Genomic DNA, 16486 nt, shown 5'->3' with positions numbered 1-16486 from the left:
CTTGGCCTTGTGTTTAAACAGTCACTTTCACTTTGGGATAGATTATATGATTTTTCAAATAAATGATTATCTTATATTTCTGATATTCAAAGAATCGGTGAAAAGACTGAAGCTTCTCTGGTATGGTTTACTTCAGCAAGAACTGCAAGCCAATGGCTTGATTTCTGGTTACGTCATCGACTCCTATGGTGGAGAAAGGTACTACAATAATTAACCTTTAATTTAATAATGAATAGGCAAATTGTCTAAGTAAGAAGTAATACTTCTCTGTAATAAATGAAATTTTATTTGATATAGCTATGTTATATTTATGAGACAGCTATAAAAATTAACAAGTACATATAAAAAATCTCTTTGTAATGATTTTCATTGTTCTGTAAGACAAAGTTACTTTGGTAAAGGTATTTGTTGATGTTTTGGTCAGAAACTTGTTGGTAAGACTTTAACAAAAGAAAGCTCAAATTCTCTTGCCTGGCATTCCTGACTGCTATAGAGTTTGACCCTTACCCACTCTTACAGCTTTAGCTTTTCCTCGCAACCTCCATGAACTCTCCATATTAGTCAAATGGTCCTGTAATTTACAGTCAGGTTTCACTGTAAGCCTAAGAGAGAAAAGCTGAAGTAAGCATTTTTGTCTTGCTGTTGTCTTATTATTCTAACTCTCAGAATCTCCAAATACTCAACTAAACTAAATGAAATGATCACAAATACTCAGGCTGTTTATGGAAGGATGAGAATGGTATGTGATACTTTCTTCTGTATCTAAGTTCATGGTTCCTTCCCTTCTTTTTAAGTGACCACAGAAAAGCTAGATAGCATCCACAGTTATTCTCTGTAATTCTTTCAGATTAAAAAACAGTATTTTAGCAGTATATTCACTCATTTGATTAAAATTAACAGTTCTTATATGAAACTTGATCCATTTCATTCAGTTTGCTGCAGACAACTTTACTTTTTAACGTTTATTTTAATAAGTTAATAAGACAGACCTTCCTTTCCAGTTTGCTGTGAGTCCATCTAACTTCAGCAGTGGAGAGTGTCAGGATGAAGCAGGCCGAAAAGGAAACAAACTTTACTACAATTTTCCCTGGGGAAAGGAGCCAATAGAAACCCTGTGGAATCTAGGAGATCATGAACTTTTGCACATGTATCCTGGAAGTGTGGCTCAATTACACGTATGTTTTCCCTTGTGCTCCTATGTATCCTTTACCCAGATTCTCTAACCATGATCATTTTTAAGATGTACATTTTAAAAAAACCCACTTGTACCTTTAAAAAACCCACTTGACTTGTACCTTTTATTATTTTTTTTTAATTTTATTTATTAATTTTCGGCTGTGTCGGGTCTTAGTTGTGGTGTACAGACTTAGTTGCCCCACCTTTTGTGGAATCTTAGTTCCCAGACCAGGGGTCGAACCCTTGTCCCCTGCATTAGAAGGCAGATTCTTAACTACTGGACTACCCTGTGGTCATTTCTGAACCATTTGAGAATTAACTGTAGACACGGTGGCTGGCCCAAGACTTCTTAATACTTCAGTATGCATTTCTCAAGTATTACCAGGACTCACCTATATAACTGCAGTGCAGTCATTATGCTCAGGAAAGGAACGGTAATCTGATATTACTGTCAAATCCACAGAACCCTTCAAATGTAACCAGTTATTCCAATCTGCCCTTTATAGTGGAGAAGGCAATGGCACCCCACTCCAGTACTCTTGCCTGGAAAATTCCATGGATGGAGGAGCCTGGTAGGCTGCAGTCCATGGGGTCGCTGAGAGTCGGACACGACTGAGCGACTTCACTTTCCCTTTTCACTTGCGTGCATTGGAGAAGGAAATGGCAACCCACTCCAGTGTTCTTGCCTGGAGAATCCCAGGGACGGGGGAGCCTGGTGGGCTGCCGTCTATGGGGTCGCACAGAGTCGGGCACGACTGAAGCGACTTAGCAGCAGCAGCAGCTCTTTATAGGTCCAGGATCCAATCTAGGATCATGTATTTCAAGTAGTTGTCAGGTGTTCTTAGTCCCCTTCAAATGAACAATTCTTTTTATCTTTCCTGTCTTTCATGACCTTGACATGTTTGAAGAGTACAGGCCAGTTGCTCTGTAGAACGTCCCTTGATTGGAGTTTCCTTCATGTGTTTTTTGCTAGGCATGCCACAGCAATGGTGCTACCCTCTCCTCAGTGCATCATATCAGGAGGCATGTGATAGGAGTTTGTTACTGGTGATACTAACTTTTATCACTTGATTAAGATGAGCCTACCAGGTTTCTCCGTTGTAAAGCTGATAAATATTTTGAGGTTATTCATTGACAAGTAATTAATAAGTCTTTTGTGGGCAGATACTTTACGTAAAAATAACCTGTTGCTCACCAAATTTTGACCTGCTGATGTTACAGCATCTTTCTTACCCAAATCAATGATTACTATGAGGGTTGCCAAAATGATAACTTTTAAATTAATTTCATCATTCTGTCTAGATTTATTGATCAGTTTGTATTCTGATTCTGTAAGTCTAAAATATGATTTTAGGAGGTAGTTCTGCTAAATAATGCTTTATTTTTGTACTTTTCTATTGAGGGCCGAGACGGGCGGAAAAACGTGGTTCCTTCTGTTTTATCTATAAATGGAGATCTAGACCGAGGCATGCTGGCCTACCTCTATGATTCTTTCCAGCTAACAGAGAACTCCTTTACAAGAAAGAAAGATCTTCATAGAAAGGTACTTTGATATTTCAGAGACAGCCTTGGGAAGTTAAAAATACAGGTTTCTCCCCTTTTTTATGTTAGCGTACTTGGTTTCTAACATAAACTCTGAATAATAATTTTTTTAGTGCAAGTAATTGAAATATTTTTCAGGTTTCTTAGAGAATGCTGCCACAGGAATAATAAGCAAGTTCTTGCAGAATTAGAACCAGGAATCCCTACTGGGTAATCCCAAAGGCGTTTCTGTTTGATCTTGGGCAGCTAGACAGCTCTCTCTGACTCTCAGCCCCTGAGCCTTTTCACTGATGGCTTCCACTTACATCAGAAGCAGAATGTTAAATAGGAGTAAGACAGACCAGCCAGATTTGTGGTATTGACCTCTCAGCTTCTGGTCTAACCCCAAGTGGCTGGTCACTGGATCACAGGAGCAAGCCATGGGTCTGGGTCAAGGGAAAGGCTTATTTTAGCACGTGCAGTTTTAGCATTCTTACGGGCTCAAAATCAAGAGAGAGAGGAGCGTTTGCAGCTGTAGGAGAGAAATGAAATGCCTAATGGAGCAAATTTTGGAAGAAACAAGAAGGATTAAGATGGAGTCAAGAATACATGTTGCGGGGAGCGGGGGGTGTTGTCTTGAAAAGGGTTACTTTAAGCAGCAGGGAGGAAAAACAATAGTATAGATATAAATAGGCTGCCGGGGCTGTTTAGCCCTTGAAGGAAGCTTTACTCACATCCTTTGTTTTCTTGGGGAATTCAGAAGCAAGATTGTTAGCTTAAAATGTGGAGGAGTAGGGGTTTAAGTGGCACGAGTTTAGAATGGTCCTTTTCCCCTCAACTGTGACAGGGAGCTTCTCCAAATCAAAAGTTTTAACATGTTGAGTGCTCACCTAGCGTCAGACACCATGAGCTTATAGCTCCACTCTGCACAGTTAGTGATATATTATGCAGTGTTCATTTAGCCTGATGTGGCCATTCTGGGAGTTGGGCTTTATGGGGCATGTGTAGCAAACAAACAAGGGAGATCCCTTCTTTCTCTTATACCCCACTTTGAAATCATCAGCAAAACCTCTTTGACTCTGTCTCCAACATATATCCTGAATCTGACCTTTTCTTTTCTTACCACCGCCCCTGCTTGAACTCGGACCTAAGCCACCATCATCCCCAACTCCCTGCGCTGAGTGGCCCTTTTGAACAGTACATGTTACTCAGCTCCTCGGCTTTAAACCCTCCAGTAAGCTCCTCTTCTTACTCAGGGGAAAAGCTCAAGCCCCTAAGATGTTTTACAAAACGTTTTTCTTTTTGACCTCCAACTCGTCTCCACCTTACTCAGTCTGCTCTAGCAATACAGACATCATTATTGTTTCTAGAACATGCCAGGTGTGCCCCCAGAGCCATGTCATTAGTTCTCCCCTTTGTCTGAGTGCTCCTCCTCCAAACGCACAAGTCTTGCCCCTCAATCCAATTTCAAGTCTGTGCTCAGATATCACCTCAGAGAGAAGACTTTCTCTTATCACCTTATTTAAAATTGCAAACAGCCCTCCCCTAGCCCACCCCTTGCCAACACATATCTTCTTTCTTTCTTTTTTTTTGTTTAAGCACTTACTACCTTCAAATATAGAGCTTCCCTGGTGGCTCAGATGGTAAAGCGTCTGCATGCGGGAGACCCGGACTCGATACCTGGGTTGGGAAGATCCCCTGGAGAAGGAAATGGCAGCCCACTGCAGTACTCTTGCCTGGAAAGTCCCATGGGCAGAGGAGCCTACAGTCCAGTCTACTGTAGCCTACAGGCTACAGTCCATGGGGTCACAAAGAGTTGGACGTGACTGAGTGACTTCACTTTCTTTTCCTTTCCTACCTTCAAATATATTACTTTTTTATTTTGTTATCTTCTCCCCATAGTGAGGGACAGGGATTTTTGTCCCCACCACCTAGAACTGTTTCTCGTACCAAGTGTTGAATGGCTGAATGAATGTGTAGAGTGATGGGTTTTGGCAGGAGAAAATGCAAGTGATAAGGCACGTGGCACAGGCTGGATAGTGAAGGCAGTGATTCCAGGAAAGGGCATTTCGACTGAGGGTAAATGGAGTTGTCAGGAGAGAGGAGAGTATCAGGTGAATGTATTTCTGCGTAATGCCTAAATGGAGAAATCTGGCAGCTGAATGTAGATGACTGACGCATCTTTACATGACTTTTTATGACCTCAGCTGGCTTCCATTTTCACACAGAAAATTTTAACTGTTTAAGAAGCTTCATGTTTGTTAGTGCTTGTCCTTCTTACCCCTGCTCTTTAAATTGTTTTAGGTGCTTAAACTTCACCCTTGTTTGGCCCCTATTAAAGTTGCTTTGGATGTGGGACGAGGCCCAACGGTGGAACTAAGACAGGTGGGTTAAATAAGCTTTAATGTCTTGATTTCAACTATAACCATTATTCCAAGTAAATCAGTAGTTTGCCATCTAAGTTTTATTTTGATTCATTAGAAAAAAATTTTAACTAAATAATGAACTGTGGATAAATACTGTGGTTAATTAATGCAATTTGAAATATAGCATACTAAAGAAACTGAATACACTTCAGTGGATTTTGCTGTTAGTGTCATGCTTAGTCATAATTGTATTTTTTAAAAATGAGTATACATGATTTTGGTGATCAAGATATTTGTACAGAAGTCTAGTGAATAATTTCTTACCTCTTCTCTTTTTAACACTTTTTTTTTAATTGGAGGACAATTGCTTTACAGTGTTGTGTTGGATTCTGCCGTACAACAACTCAAATCAGCCATAATTATATGTATATCCCCCCACTCTTGAACTTCCCTCCACTCTCCCATCCCACCCCTCTAGACTGATAGCTTCCCGATAGCTAGCTATTTTACACAGGATAGTGTTATATATGGGCTTCCCTGGCAACTCAGCTGGTGAAGACTCCACCTGTAATACAGGAGACCCTGGTTGGATTTCTGGTTTGGGAAGATATCCTGGAGAAGGGATAGGCTACCCATTCCACTATTCTTGGGCTTCCCTGGTGACTCAGATGGTAAAGAATCTACCTGCAATGCAGGAGACCTGGGTTCGATCCCTGGGTTTGGGAGATCCCCTGGAGGAGGGCATGGCAACCCACTCCAGTATTCTTGCCTGGAGAACTCCCGTGGACAGAGGAGCCTGGTGGGCTACAGTCCATGGGGTCTCAAAGAGTCGGACATGACTGAGCAACTCAGCACAGCAGTGTCATATATGTCAATGCTACTTTCTCAACTGGTCCTACCCTTTCCTCCCCTCACTGTGTCCACAAGTCTGTTCTCTATATCTGCATCTCCATTCCTTCCCTGCAAATAGATTCATCAGTGCTATTTTTCTAGATTCCATATGTATGCATTAATATACAATATTTGTTTTTCTGACTTCACTCTGTATAACAGACTCTAGGTTCATCCACCTCACTAGAACTGACTCAAATTCATTCTTTTTTATGGCTGAATAATATTCCACAGTGTATATGTACCACATCTTCTCTATCCATTCATCCGCCAGTGGACATCTAGGTTGCTTCCATGCCCTAGTTTTTGTAAATAGTGCTGCAATGAACATTGGGTTACATGTGTCTTTTTGAATTGTGGTTTTCTCAGGGTATACTCCCAGTAGTGGGATTGCTGGGTCATATGGTGGTTTTTACTTCTAGTTTTTTAAGGAACCTCCATACTGTTCTCCATAGTGGCTGTATCAAATTACAGTCTCACCAACAGTACAAGAGGGTTCCCTTTTCTCCCTGTCCTCTCCAGCCTTTATTCTTTGTAGATCTTTTTGATGATGGCCATTTTGACCGGAGTGAGGTGATATCTCATTGTAGTTTTGATTTGCATTTCTCTAATACTGAACGATGTTAAGCGTCTTTTCACGTGTTTATTGGCCAGCTTAACATTTTGATACTTGTTGGTATCAGCACAAGCTCTATATTTGCAATCTTATTTTATTTTTCTAATATATCTGGTCAAATTAAATACTCTTAAAAAAAGCCAGGGCCCCTTCAGCAGTCATTTCTGTCTGGGTGACTCAGACCATCCAGGACTGAGTGAGGACCCTTGAAAGATTAACCGGCTTTCTCGAGCTCTTGGGGAGGGTCTGGGAAGGTGGTGATAATGAGCTCAGGGAAAGGGAAAGAGAATGGCTTGATTTCCACATTTGCCCCCAGGATTGAGGAAGACTTCCCAAACACCGCAGGAGGTACCAGGTTCCTAGGGAGTTGTTTTTGGCTTGAAGGACAAAGAAGAACTCTGCCTCTTGGATTTTTGTTATTAGCATTGCAGGCCCTTTTCTGTTTTGTTTACAAGAAGAATAGTACTCCTTTGTGCTTCAGGTGTTTTCCCAAAGAGTAGTATCCTGTTCTGTTTTTAACCTTTCTGTCAGCTTTATGACAGAGAGAATCCTTATGCCTGTAACTTTCTGGGCTATGGAAGAGGTTTTGTGGGTTATTTTTACAGGGATCGGATTTTGGGATAAAATGAACGTGTAGCCTTAATTTCACAACATCAGTTAGATTGCTCTCCAAACTGGCTGCCCCTGTTTGTGGACTGCACCGGGAGGGCTCTCATTTCCCCATGTCTTCACCTGGGCTTAATCATGCTGAGAGCTGTTTCTTCTCCGCCTTCTGTTAGGAAGAAGTCATTTTCTGCTGGCAACCACTAACTTACTAAAACTCATATTAGTCTTTTTCCTGTTACTTTCTAAGATTTATTAATACCTATATTCTCATTTGTCCCCAAAATACCATATACCTTAACACCCATTTACTTTGCTCTGGTCTTTCCCTGGGAACTTGCTAGAAATGCAAATTCTTGCCAAACCTGCTGAATCAGAAACTCTGGGGTGAGGCTGAGCCATCTGTGTTTTGCAAGCCCTCCGGGTGTTACTGATGCTAAAGTTTGAGACACCGGTGCTCTAGCGCAAGCACATGCTCTCACGTGACCCTTCCACTCACCATTACCCTCCCCCTCCCCACCAGGGACATTTGGTAAAGTTTGGGGACAGTTTCGGTTGTCACAAGGTGAGGGAGAGTGCTCCAGGCATTTGATGAAGGCCAGAGATACTGCTAAACATCCTGTGTCAGCAGCACCAGTGAGGAAAATCTTGCTTTAGAGTTTTTAGTTTTGGATTGTTACTGGCATTTTAAATTTTCTTTCTTTTTTTTTTTTTGCATCACCATTTTTAAGAAAACAGTAAAGTAAACTCATTTACTCATTATTATTTCTGTATTTTCCATCAGGCTTATGTCTCCAGCATTCCACTGATGCTAATCAATCATTCTCTGTTCCTGAAACATTTTCTTTAGTTGGCTTCAGGAATACCACTTTCCTAGTTTTCATACTTTTCTGGCTTCTTCTTACTTTTTGATGTCTCTTCTCTTCAGTCCTCAAGTCTCAGATGAGTTAACATAACCCTTTGGACTTAACTGCTTTTTTTCTGATAGAATCTGTTTTGCTTTTGTGTTTTGAGTGATGAGGATAATAATAATTCTTATATTTAATATAAAAACCTCAGATTTGCATTTAGTGTTCATGGCTCAGACTGTAAAGAGTCTACCTGCAATACAGGAGACCTGGGTTGGGAAGATCCCTGGGGAAGGGAATGGCCATTCCCTCCAGTATTCTTGCCTGGAGAACTCCATGGACAGAGAAGCCTGCCCATCTATGGTGGTCCATGCGGTCTCAAAGAGTCGGACACGACTAAACAACTAACATGCTTTGCAGTGTTTAAGTTCTTAAGAAATATACAGTTTATAAGTACAACAATATTATGTAATTAAAGGGATTTATGACCATTTTAAAGATTGAAAAAGATGGTTGGTGGTTTCATAAAAATAGGGTAATACTTCTAGCTACTTTTCTTTCTTTCATATTCAAAGTTTTTGTATTTTTCCCCAGGTTTGTCAAGGGCTGTTTAATGAATTACTAGAGAATGGAATTTCTGTGTGGCCTGGTTATTTGGAAACCGTGCAGTCTTCACTGGAACAACTTTATTCAAAGTGAGAATTATCTTTTTGGTTGCTAAAAAAAATTGTATTTATTCAAAGTTTTTTACTATCTGATGTTTCTTTACTTTATGAGTAACAAATCTCTTCTAAATATGTATATATAATGTAATTTAAAATTATTCCTAACTGTTCTGTTTACAGAACCACATACCCTTAATTAATTGCTACAGCTGGAAACAATTCTCAATCAGGTGTATTTAACCATGTGCTATGTGAAACCTCAAGACTCCTACCATGAAGTATGTGTGCCTGAGGTTTTCAGTTATCAGGAATGGAATTAGTCCTAGTAGATGCATTTGTTGAATCAGGACTGTGGGAACCTGAGTGGAGTGCCTTTTTCTTGCTGGTTCTTATGGTTCATTCTCAGGCTGAGTGGAAGGTAATTTCATTCCAGAGAACAGAGAACTGGTTTTTTCAGTTGATCGGTACCTCTGTTTACCTGATTACTTAAGACTGAAAGCTGGATATTGTCCTTCAGGCCTCGCTCTTCCTTACTGTCCACGCCCAGTCTATCACTGACTCTTGTCTTCCTCCTAAATGTATCTCACGTCCATATCTCCCCATCTTCACTGTCCCTACTCAAGTTAAGGTTACTAGTATCTCTTGGCTGAATTATTGAACTAATCTAATCAATCTCCCTGTCTCTAGTCTTAGCCTTGCTATTTCCAATAACTTCTGTTTTTCAATAAAACAGTTCATTTCCCTTACTTTGGGTTTATTTTGTTATTTTTTTAGCTTTTTGTGTCAAATACATACCTTTTAGGTGATAAGTTGTGAAGCTTAGTGTCTTGTTCCTCAGTTCTCTAGTAACTTGTTAAATATACCTTTCAGATGATGTCAGAAGAAAATAGGTTTCTACAGATAGAGCAACTGATGGTTTTATCAGATATAAAATGGAGTAGTAGTACTTGAACCTTCCAGTGTTCTCAGTTCTAAAATCTTACCATTTGAGTCTTAAGGACACTATCAAGTTACATTTGTTCTTTACATAGTAAAGGCTTTATGTCTCAGAATATTTATTTTCTTTGTCCCAGAATATGTTCTGGGACAAAGAACATATATATGTATCATATATATATATATATGATATATATTAAGCACCTACTATATTTTATGTACTTTGATAACAGCAACAAATAAGAGAGTAAGTTTCCTGTTCTTGTGATGCTTATATTGTAGTGGGCTAGAGTAGACAGTAGACAAGTAAGTAGATAAATAAGATAATTTCTGGTGGAGTCCTACAAAGAAGAGAAATATTAATGATCCAGTGTGTGACTGGGTAAGCAAAAAAAGGCCAGTGTGGAATATATTCAGTTATTGCTAAACTAGAAACGGTAAGTTAGCATACTAAGTTATATATGAAACATGGGTTTTGGTATCATTTGTTGCACACTCGATCTTAATGTTATAGTAGTCGTATAAGAGAGTTGGGTCTAAAATAATTTTCTTGGATTGTATCCACATACCAAAAGGCTAAGGTTATTCTGAGGTTCCGGAGAAGGAAATGGCAACCCACTCCAGTATTCTTGCCTAGAGAATCCTGTGGACAGAGGAAGGAGCCTGGTGGGCTGCTATCCATAGGGTCGCACAGAGTCGGACACGACTGAAGCGACTTAGCATGCATGCATGCTTTGGAGAAGGAAATGGCAACCCACTCCAGTATTCTTGCCTGGAGAATCCCAGGGACAGAGGAGCTTGGTGGGCTGTCATCTATGGGGTCGCACAGAGTTGGACATGACTGAAGCGACTTAGCAGCAGCAGCAGCATTCTGAGGTTCATATATAGTATCACCCCAGATGATGTGTTGAGATACCAATATTCCTTTTCTTTTTTTTTCTTGACACTATTTATTTCTTATGTTTTATTTTCTTTTATGGCTTCCAAGCTATTACAATAAGTCAGAAATTTTCTGAAGATTTTACTTTGAAAATGATTCAGAAACTTGAGAAAACTATTTTTGGGTTTAGCTCTCAAGCACTGCCTTTGAGTTTTGTGGCTCTGGAAAGTGACATTGATTCCAGAGTAATTAATGCTGGTAATGTAGTGAATTTCCAATTTATATTTGTGCTCATATGTTTTGGTTAACTACTTTTTTTTCTTAGATATGATGAAATGAGTATCCTCTTCACAGTGTTGATTACTGAAGCTACTTTGGAGAATGGATTAATACATTTGAGAAGTAGAGACACCACAATGAAGGAAATGATGCATATTTCCAAAGTAAAAGACTTTTTAACTAAATATATATCATCAGCTAAGAATGTATAGATTTCAATATTTGTATAATAAATATTCACCTTTCCTAAGTTGGTTGTCTTATTTAACTTTGTTGTTGTTGTTCAACCCTTTTGCACTTAAGAAGTGGATGTTTTTGGTGCTTTGTTTTTTCATTGTTTCTGCTACTTTTTGATGTATTTCATGGTATCAGGAATATTTTCAACTCTGAGAAAAATACTACTATACTAGATTAAGCAAATTGGTGTTTGTTTTTCTGATAACAAGCAATCGAGGGGTTAGACTGTCCAGAGCTGGTGTGATTTTTTTCCTCTATAGTAGTTAGGGACCAGGGCTCTTGCTATCTTCCCACCATCGTCAGTATATGGCCTTTATCTTTCTACTTGTTGCTTCTTGGTCACAAGGTGGCTGCTCTGTTTCTAACCTTCTCAGCTACATTCTAGTTAGAAAGAAAGTCAAAGAGATAAGAACTAGCCAGCCACCACTCTTTCCCTTTTTAATTAGGAAAGTAAACACTTTCCCAAACATCCTGATCAGAAGACTTGTTTACTTTTATTCATCAGAACTGAATCACACGGTCATTACTAGGTCAGTCATTGTCCAAGGGCATGAGGATATCATGATTAATTTGGATGAAAGACACTTTACCCTTTGGTGCTACGGTACTGTCTTTTAGTCTCTGAAATGGGTTTTGTTATCAGGAAAGAAAAGGTCTTTATGCACTCTCAGATATCAAAGATTAACCTAAAACTAAATTAGTGCATTTATTGGTTTTTGAAAAGCAAGCTAAAGTAAATGTTAAATGGCATAATCTAATATTAGTATCTGATTCTATAAACTTTTATGTGCTGATTATGTTTGTGTTGACTGTGTTGTCATTGCCAACTTGGCAAATATTCCAACTGATGGTTTGTGTACAATGTCTTGAAAGGTTGGCTAACTTGTCTTGAGTTGGCCTTACCTAGTAGATTTTTATTTTTTGCTCTTAGGGAGAATTTCAAACACAAAGACATCTATAGGATAGTATAATTAACTCCATGTACCTATCACCCAGTACCAACAACCATCAGCCTATGACCAGTCTTGCCTCATCCACCCAACACCACCCTTCCATATTATACAAAGCAGGTTCAGGATCTTTTGTTAACCATTTTCATGCCTGAAAAAATTAACACTAGATGATATTAAGGAATTATTGAGAATTTTCTTGGGTGTGATCATGATATTATGGCTTTATTTTTCTTTTTAAAAATCCTTATCTCAAAGACATGTACTTAAATATTTTTGAGTAAAAATATATGATACCTGAGACTTATTTTAAAATTTAGTTTTAAAAATATAGTAGAATATAGGTGAAAAATAAGGATAGTCCTGAGTTGTTGAGTTATGGGTACATGGGTTCATTGTACTGCTTTTTGTGTATGTTTGAGGATTATGATAATAAAAAGTTTTAAAAAATCATATCTGTAATATCAGATATCCAGTTATGGGCTTCCCTGGTGGCTCAAATGGTAAAGAATCTGCCTGCAATGCAAGAGACCTGGGTTTGGTCCCTGAGTCAGAAGCATCCCCTGGAGAAGGAAATGGCAACCCACTCCAGTATTCTTGCCTGGAGAATCCCATGGACCAGAGGAACCTGGTGGGATCACCCATGGGATCGCAAAGAGACACGACTGAACGTCTAAACACATATCCACTTATTTTCTGTTAAAAAACTGTCTCATAATTGGATCAGGATCCAAATAAGGTCTACTTTGTTCAAGTTGATTGTTACCCTTATAGATTTGAGCACTCTTGCTCACTTGTACTTTTTTATTAAATGTTTGTTTATTACAGTGTTTTCTACTGTTTGGATTTTGCAAATTGAATCACCTTGGTTTAGTTTAGCCTATTCCTGTATATCTCCTGTAGATTGGAAATGGAATCCAGAGGCTTGATCACTTTGGTGTGGGGCGGGGGGTGGGCAAGATTATAGGCACTAATCGGGTTGTTTCTCTTGGGGCAATGCCAGCAATCATTGACCAATGCCCAGATCAGCCAGTTTTTAAGAGGTGGCAAAATGCTGGTACTCTGATTCTATCATCCTTCTTTATTTATTAGCTAGAATACTTGTATGAAGGAAAATATCTCATCTACTATTTGCTTAGGGGTATGGGAAAGGTGGGAGAAATGGTGGGTTCACCCTCCTTAACTCTTTTTCATGCACAATTGTCCTATCTTTTGTCTCAAGTCCTTTTGACACAACTGTAGTAGTGCTTGAGAGCTTCCTTAGTATCTGATATCTAATATAGAGATCGTATAGTTTAGAGTTTCTCCAAGGAGCCCTGGTTCCTTTTTTTGGAAAACTGTTTGGAGATTATACCTTGGGTGCCAGGGGTGCTCATTATTAGAAGGTGGTCTTTCTTTCTAGACCTTTTCAGTGTTCAGAGCTGGCAAGTGTGTGTGTGTGTGTGACTTAGCTTCACTGAGATATGATTTACATACAGTAAATTTATTTATTTTAAATGTACACGTTATGAGTTCTAACGTGTATAATCACCACCACCACGTGACAATATAGAACATTCCATTACCCCCCAAAAGTCCCCTCATGCCCCTTTAGGACTTTAGGGTTTTGACTTGAACTTCTTCTATCACACATCTTTATCTCCCCACCCCCAAGAACCCCAATTCTCAAGAATACTGAGAGATAAAATTAGAATGTCATGCCACACAACTGCTCACCTGCCTTATCTTAACCACAGCACTCTCAGAAACTGCAACACCAATATTCCCACCATATGTTTACCTGAAAGGTTAAATTTCATTTTTGCAGTTTGGGGTCCAATTTTTTATTTTAGTATAACTGTAAGAATCTAAAAAGTTTTAAGAATTAGTTTTCTAAAGAAAATCTCAGTCCAACCCACAGGTACCTTTATTTAGGTACTTTGTCTTCTTAGGGGCCTCAGCCTTCACGGGAGGATTACATTCCTGGTCTCAGGTCAGCTGACTGCACTAACTGGCAACATGGAATATCTAAACAGCAGTTGAGGTAAGTAATATTTATAGAAGATTATCCAGATCAGAGGTGTCCAACTGAGGTTATGCATCAGAATCTATGGAACTTTATAAAAATAAATATATTCAAGCCCTGTCCCAGACAGACATACTATTTCTCCTAATAGTGAAGCCCATGTGTAGGAAGTGCTAAGATTCCATATGCCTCCTGGACAAAAACCCCAAAAACAGAAACAATACTGTAACAAGTTCAGCAGACTTTAAAAATGGTGCACATTAGAAAAAAAAAGATCTTAAAAAAAGTATCAGCTGCATACCTGGATGGTATGGTTTTGACAGAACTTCCCTCCAACCCAATTGCATTTAATAAAATTTTTTTTTTACCAAATACCCTTCTTAGGTATTATACCACACCAATATATATTAAAAGATGTTATTAAAAACAGCTCTATGGGATTTCCTTGGCGATCCAGTGATTAATAAGACACTGTGCTTCCACTACAGGGGGCACAGGTTTGATCCCTGGGTGGGGAACTAAGACCCCACATGCCACGGGACAGGTTAAAAAAAATAAAGAACTTTATGAATAAATTCATTTTTCATGCCACCATAGAAAAGTTCTTGAGGGTTGCTATGTTACACCATATCTTCCTGTGAGAAAGCATGGGAGAAATTTCAGATTTAAATGCCAGGGATAGTTGTGCTTTTCCTGAAGTCTGGCCTGTACATGTGTCATGTATCTGTTCATTTTGTTTATTCGCAAAAGCTTTTTGAGCACCCAAGTATCAGGAACTTAAGGTGCTGGGATGCAAAGGTGAGCAAAACAGACAAAGCCCTTCTGAGGGCGGGCAGGTGGGGACAGACAATAAGCCAATAGGTGCATGGGCAATTTCAGGTAATTCTGGGTAGCGATAGTGTTGTAAAATAGTGGTGTGTTTGATGGTGTGTTTGCTCATGCCTAGGGTGGTGTGCTTTACATGGGTGATCAGGGAAGTTTCTGAGGACGTGACCTTCAACTAAAACTGAATGATGTGAAGCAGCCAGCTGTGAGGATCTGGGACAGTGCATTGAGCAAAAGGGAGTGGCAAGTGGCAAGGCCCTTAGGAGGGAAGCAGCATGGAATGAGCAAGGAACATAAAGCAGGACAGAGCTGAGGGGAGAAAGTGAGGTCAGAGAGGTGGTCAGGGTGCTTGCTTCACAGTAAGGAGCCTGGAAGCCATTGGGACAGGAGAGGGCACAGTCTGAGCAGAAGAGGGACATTGTGTTATTTTGAAAAGCTCACTGTGGAGAGTGGAATGTGAGAGGAGTAAAAGGGCAGTGGGGAGACCTGTTAGGAGCTCTGACAGTACCCAGGTGATAGTGGCCAGGACAAGAAAGGTAACAATACCCTTCTTAGACCTGGGAAGACCTGGCAAGAGGTAGCAGTACCTCCTTAGACCTGTCGTTTAGAGGGTCCTGCTCTGGCCCTTCTTGGCTGCGCCTTCCTCCACATGATGTGTGAGGGGCCAAGGAGATGTGCTTGGAGATCGTTGTAATCCTTAGGTGTCTAATTGTCCTAACCTGTGAATTGATGCACTATCCGAGATCTTAGTTACTGTTTCTGATAGCGTGTAATGGGGAAGGTCAAAGGCAAGGACTAGTGCATGTCTCTCCAGGGCAATAAAGGAAAAAGAAGAAGGCAGGATCTTCAGACATCACTGAACCACTCACTGCTGATCATTCCTGTGGTTAGCTCTCCCCTTTATCTCCTTTAGGAGAAGCAGCACTGAGAGAAGGCAGCCTCCTTAGGTTGTAATCCCCCAGCTCTGGGACTGGAAGGGGCGAAGGGCCACGTGCGTGAAGGGAACTGTCAGAGCACACCTATTTGCAGCTCCTCATCCCAGCAGGGTTTTCATGCTGCTCTGGTGTCACCTTGCATATACGGCCTTCTCCCAGTTTCCTATTGGGTTGCTGGCCTTTTTCTTGATGATTTCTGAGAGCTCATCACATATTGTAGAACATCATACTTTATCAGAGACATGGATTAAAAATATTTCCCCTCCCCTTTCCTTTGATTTAGTTAAAGATTTTTAAATGTTTCATCTAACTAAATTTAACACTCATTTATGTCTTCTGGATCACGAGTCATACCTAGAAAAGCCTTTCCCTCTTAAAGATTATTATAAAATTCCTCCACTTCTGTGGCTTAATTTTTATGTATTTTAGTATTTGAGCTAGGTGAATGGATTTTGTTGTAAAGGATGAAGTGGAAAAAAAAATGAAGTGGAGTTCTAATTTTTTAAATGTGGTTTTCAATTTTTACACTGTATTGAATGTTCTATCTTTTCCCCATTGATTTAAAATGCCATATTTTTCACATACTAAACTCTCATCCATATTTAGATTTCTATTTGGACTTTCTTTCATGTTAAATTTACATTTTCTACTTGTTTAGCCATATACCCATAACACAACTTCAAAATCCTGCTAATTTTATCATGTTTTCAAACCTTATATACCTCTCTCTCTCACTGCTCACCCTCACCACAC

The 16486-nt window shown here is 39.6% G+C and overlaps 1 protein-coding gene across 3 annotated transcripts in view; it reads left to right on the top strand.

Annotated features, from left to right (window-relative positions):
- POLG2 (DNA polymerase gamma 2, accessory subunit) overlaps window positions 1–16486 on the top strand; it is a 59747-nt gene that overhangs the window by 5155 nt on the left and 38106 nt on the right. For 2 of the 3 annotated variants that reach the window (XM_081576832.1, XM_081576831.1), the window contains exons 3-9: window positions 93–198; window positions 1002–1175; window positions 2579–2719; window positions 5002–5082; window positions 8616–8716; window positions 10828–10945; window positions 13900–13991. In XM_081576832.1, coding sequence (XP_081432958.1) covers window positions 93–198; window positions 1002–1175; window positions 2579–2719; window positions 5002–5082; window positions 8616–8716; window positions 10828–10945; window positions 13900–13991 — 813 coding nt within the window. Of the gene's footprint in view, window positions 1–92; window positions 199–1001; window positions 1176–2578; window positions 2720–5001; window positions 5083–8615; window positions 8717–10827; window positions 11032–13899; window positions 13992–16486 lie in introns of those variants that run through there. The other variant, XM_081576833.1, reaches the window with a different exon arrangement.

Source organism: Giraffa tippelskirchi, chromosome 3 (assembly GCF_054371585.1).
Source record: "Giraffa tippelskirchi isolate mGirTip1 chromosome 3, T2T-mGirTip1v1.2.pri, whole genome shotgun sequence".
NCBI lineage: Eukaryota > Metazoa > Chordata > Mammalia > Artiodactyla > Giraffidae > Giraffa > Giraffa tippelskirchi.
Note: the sequence above shows the minus strand (reverse complement) of the source record. Positions and strands in the feature narration are given on the sequence as shown.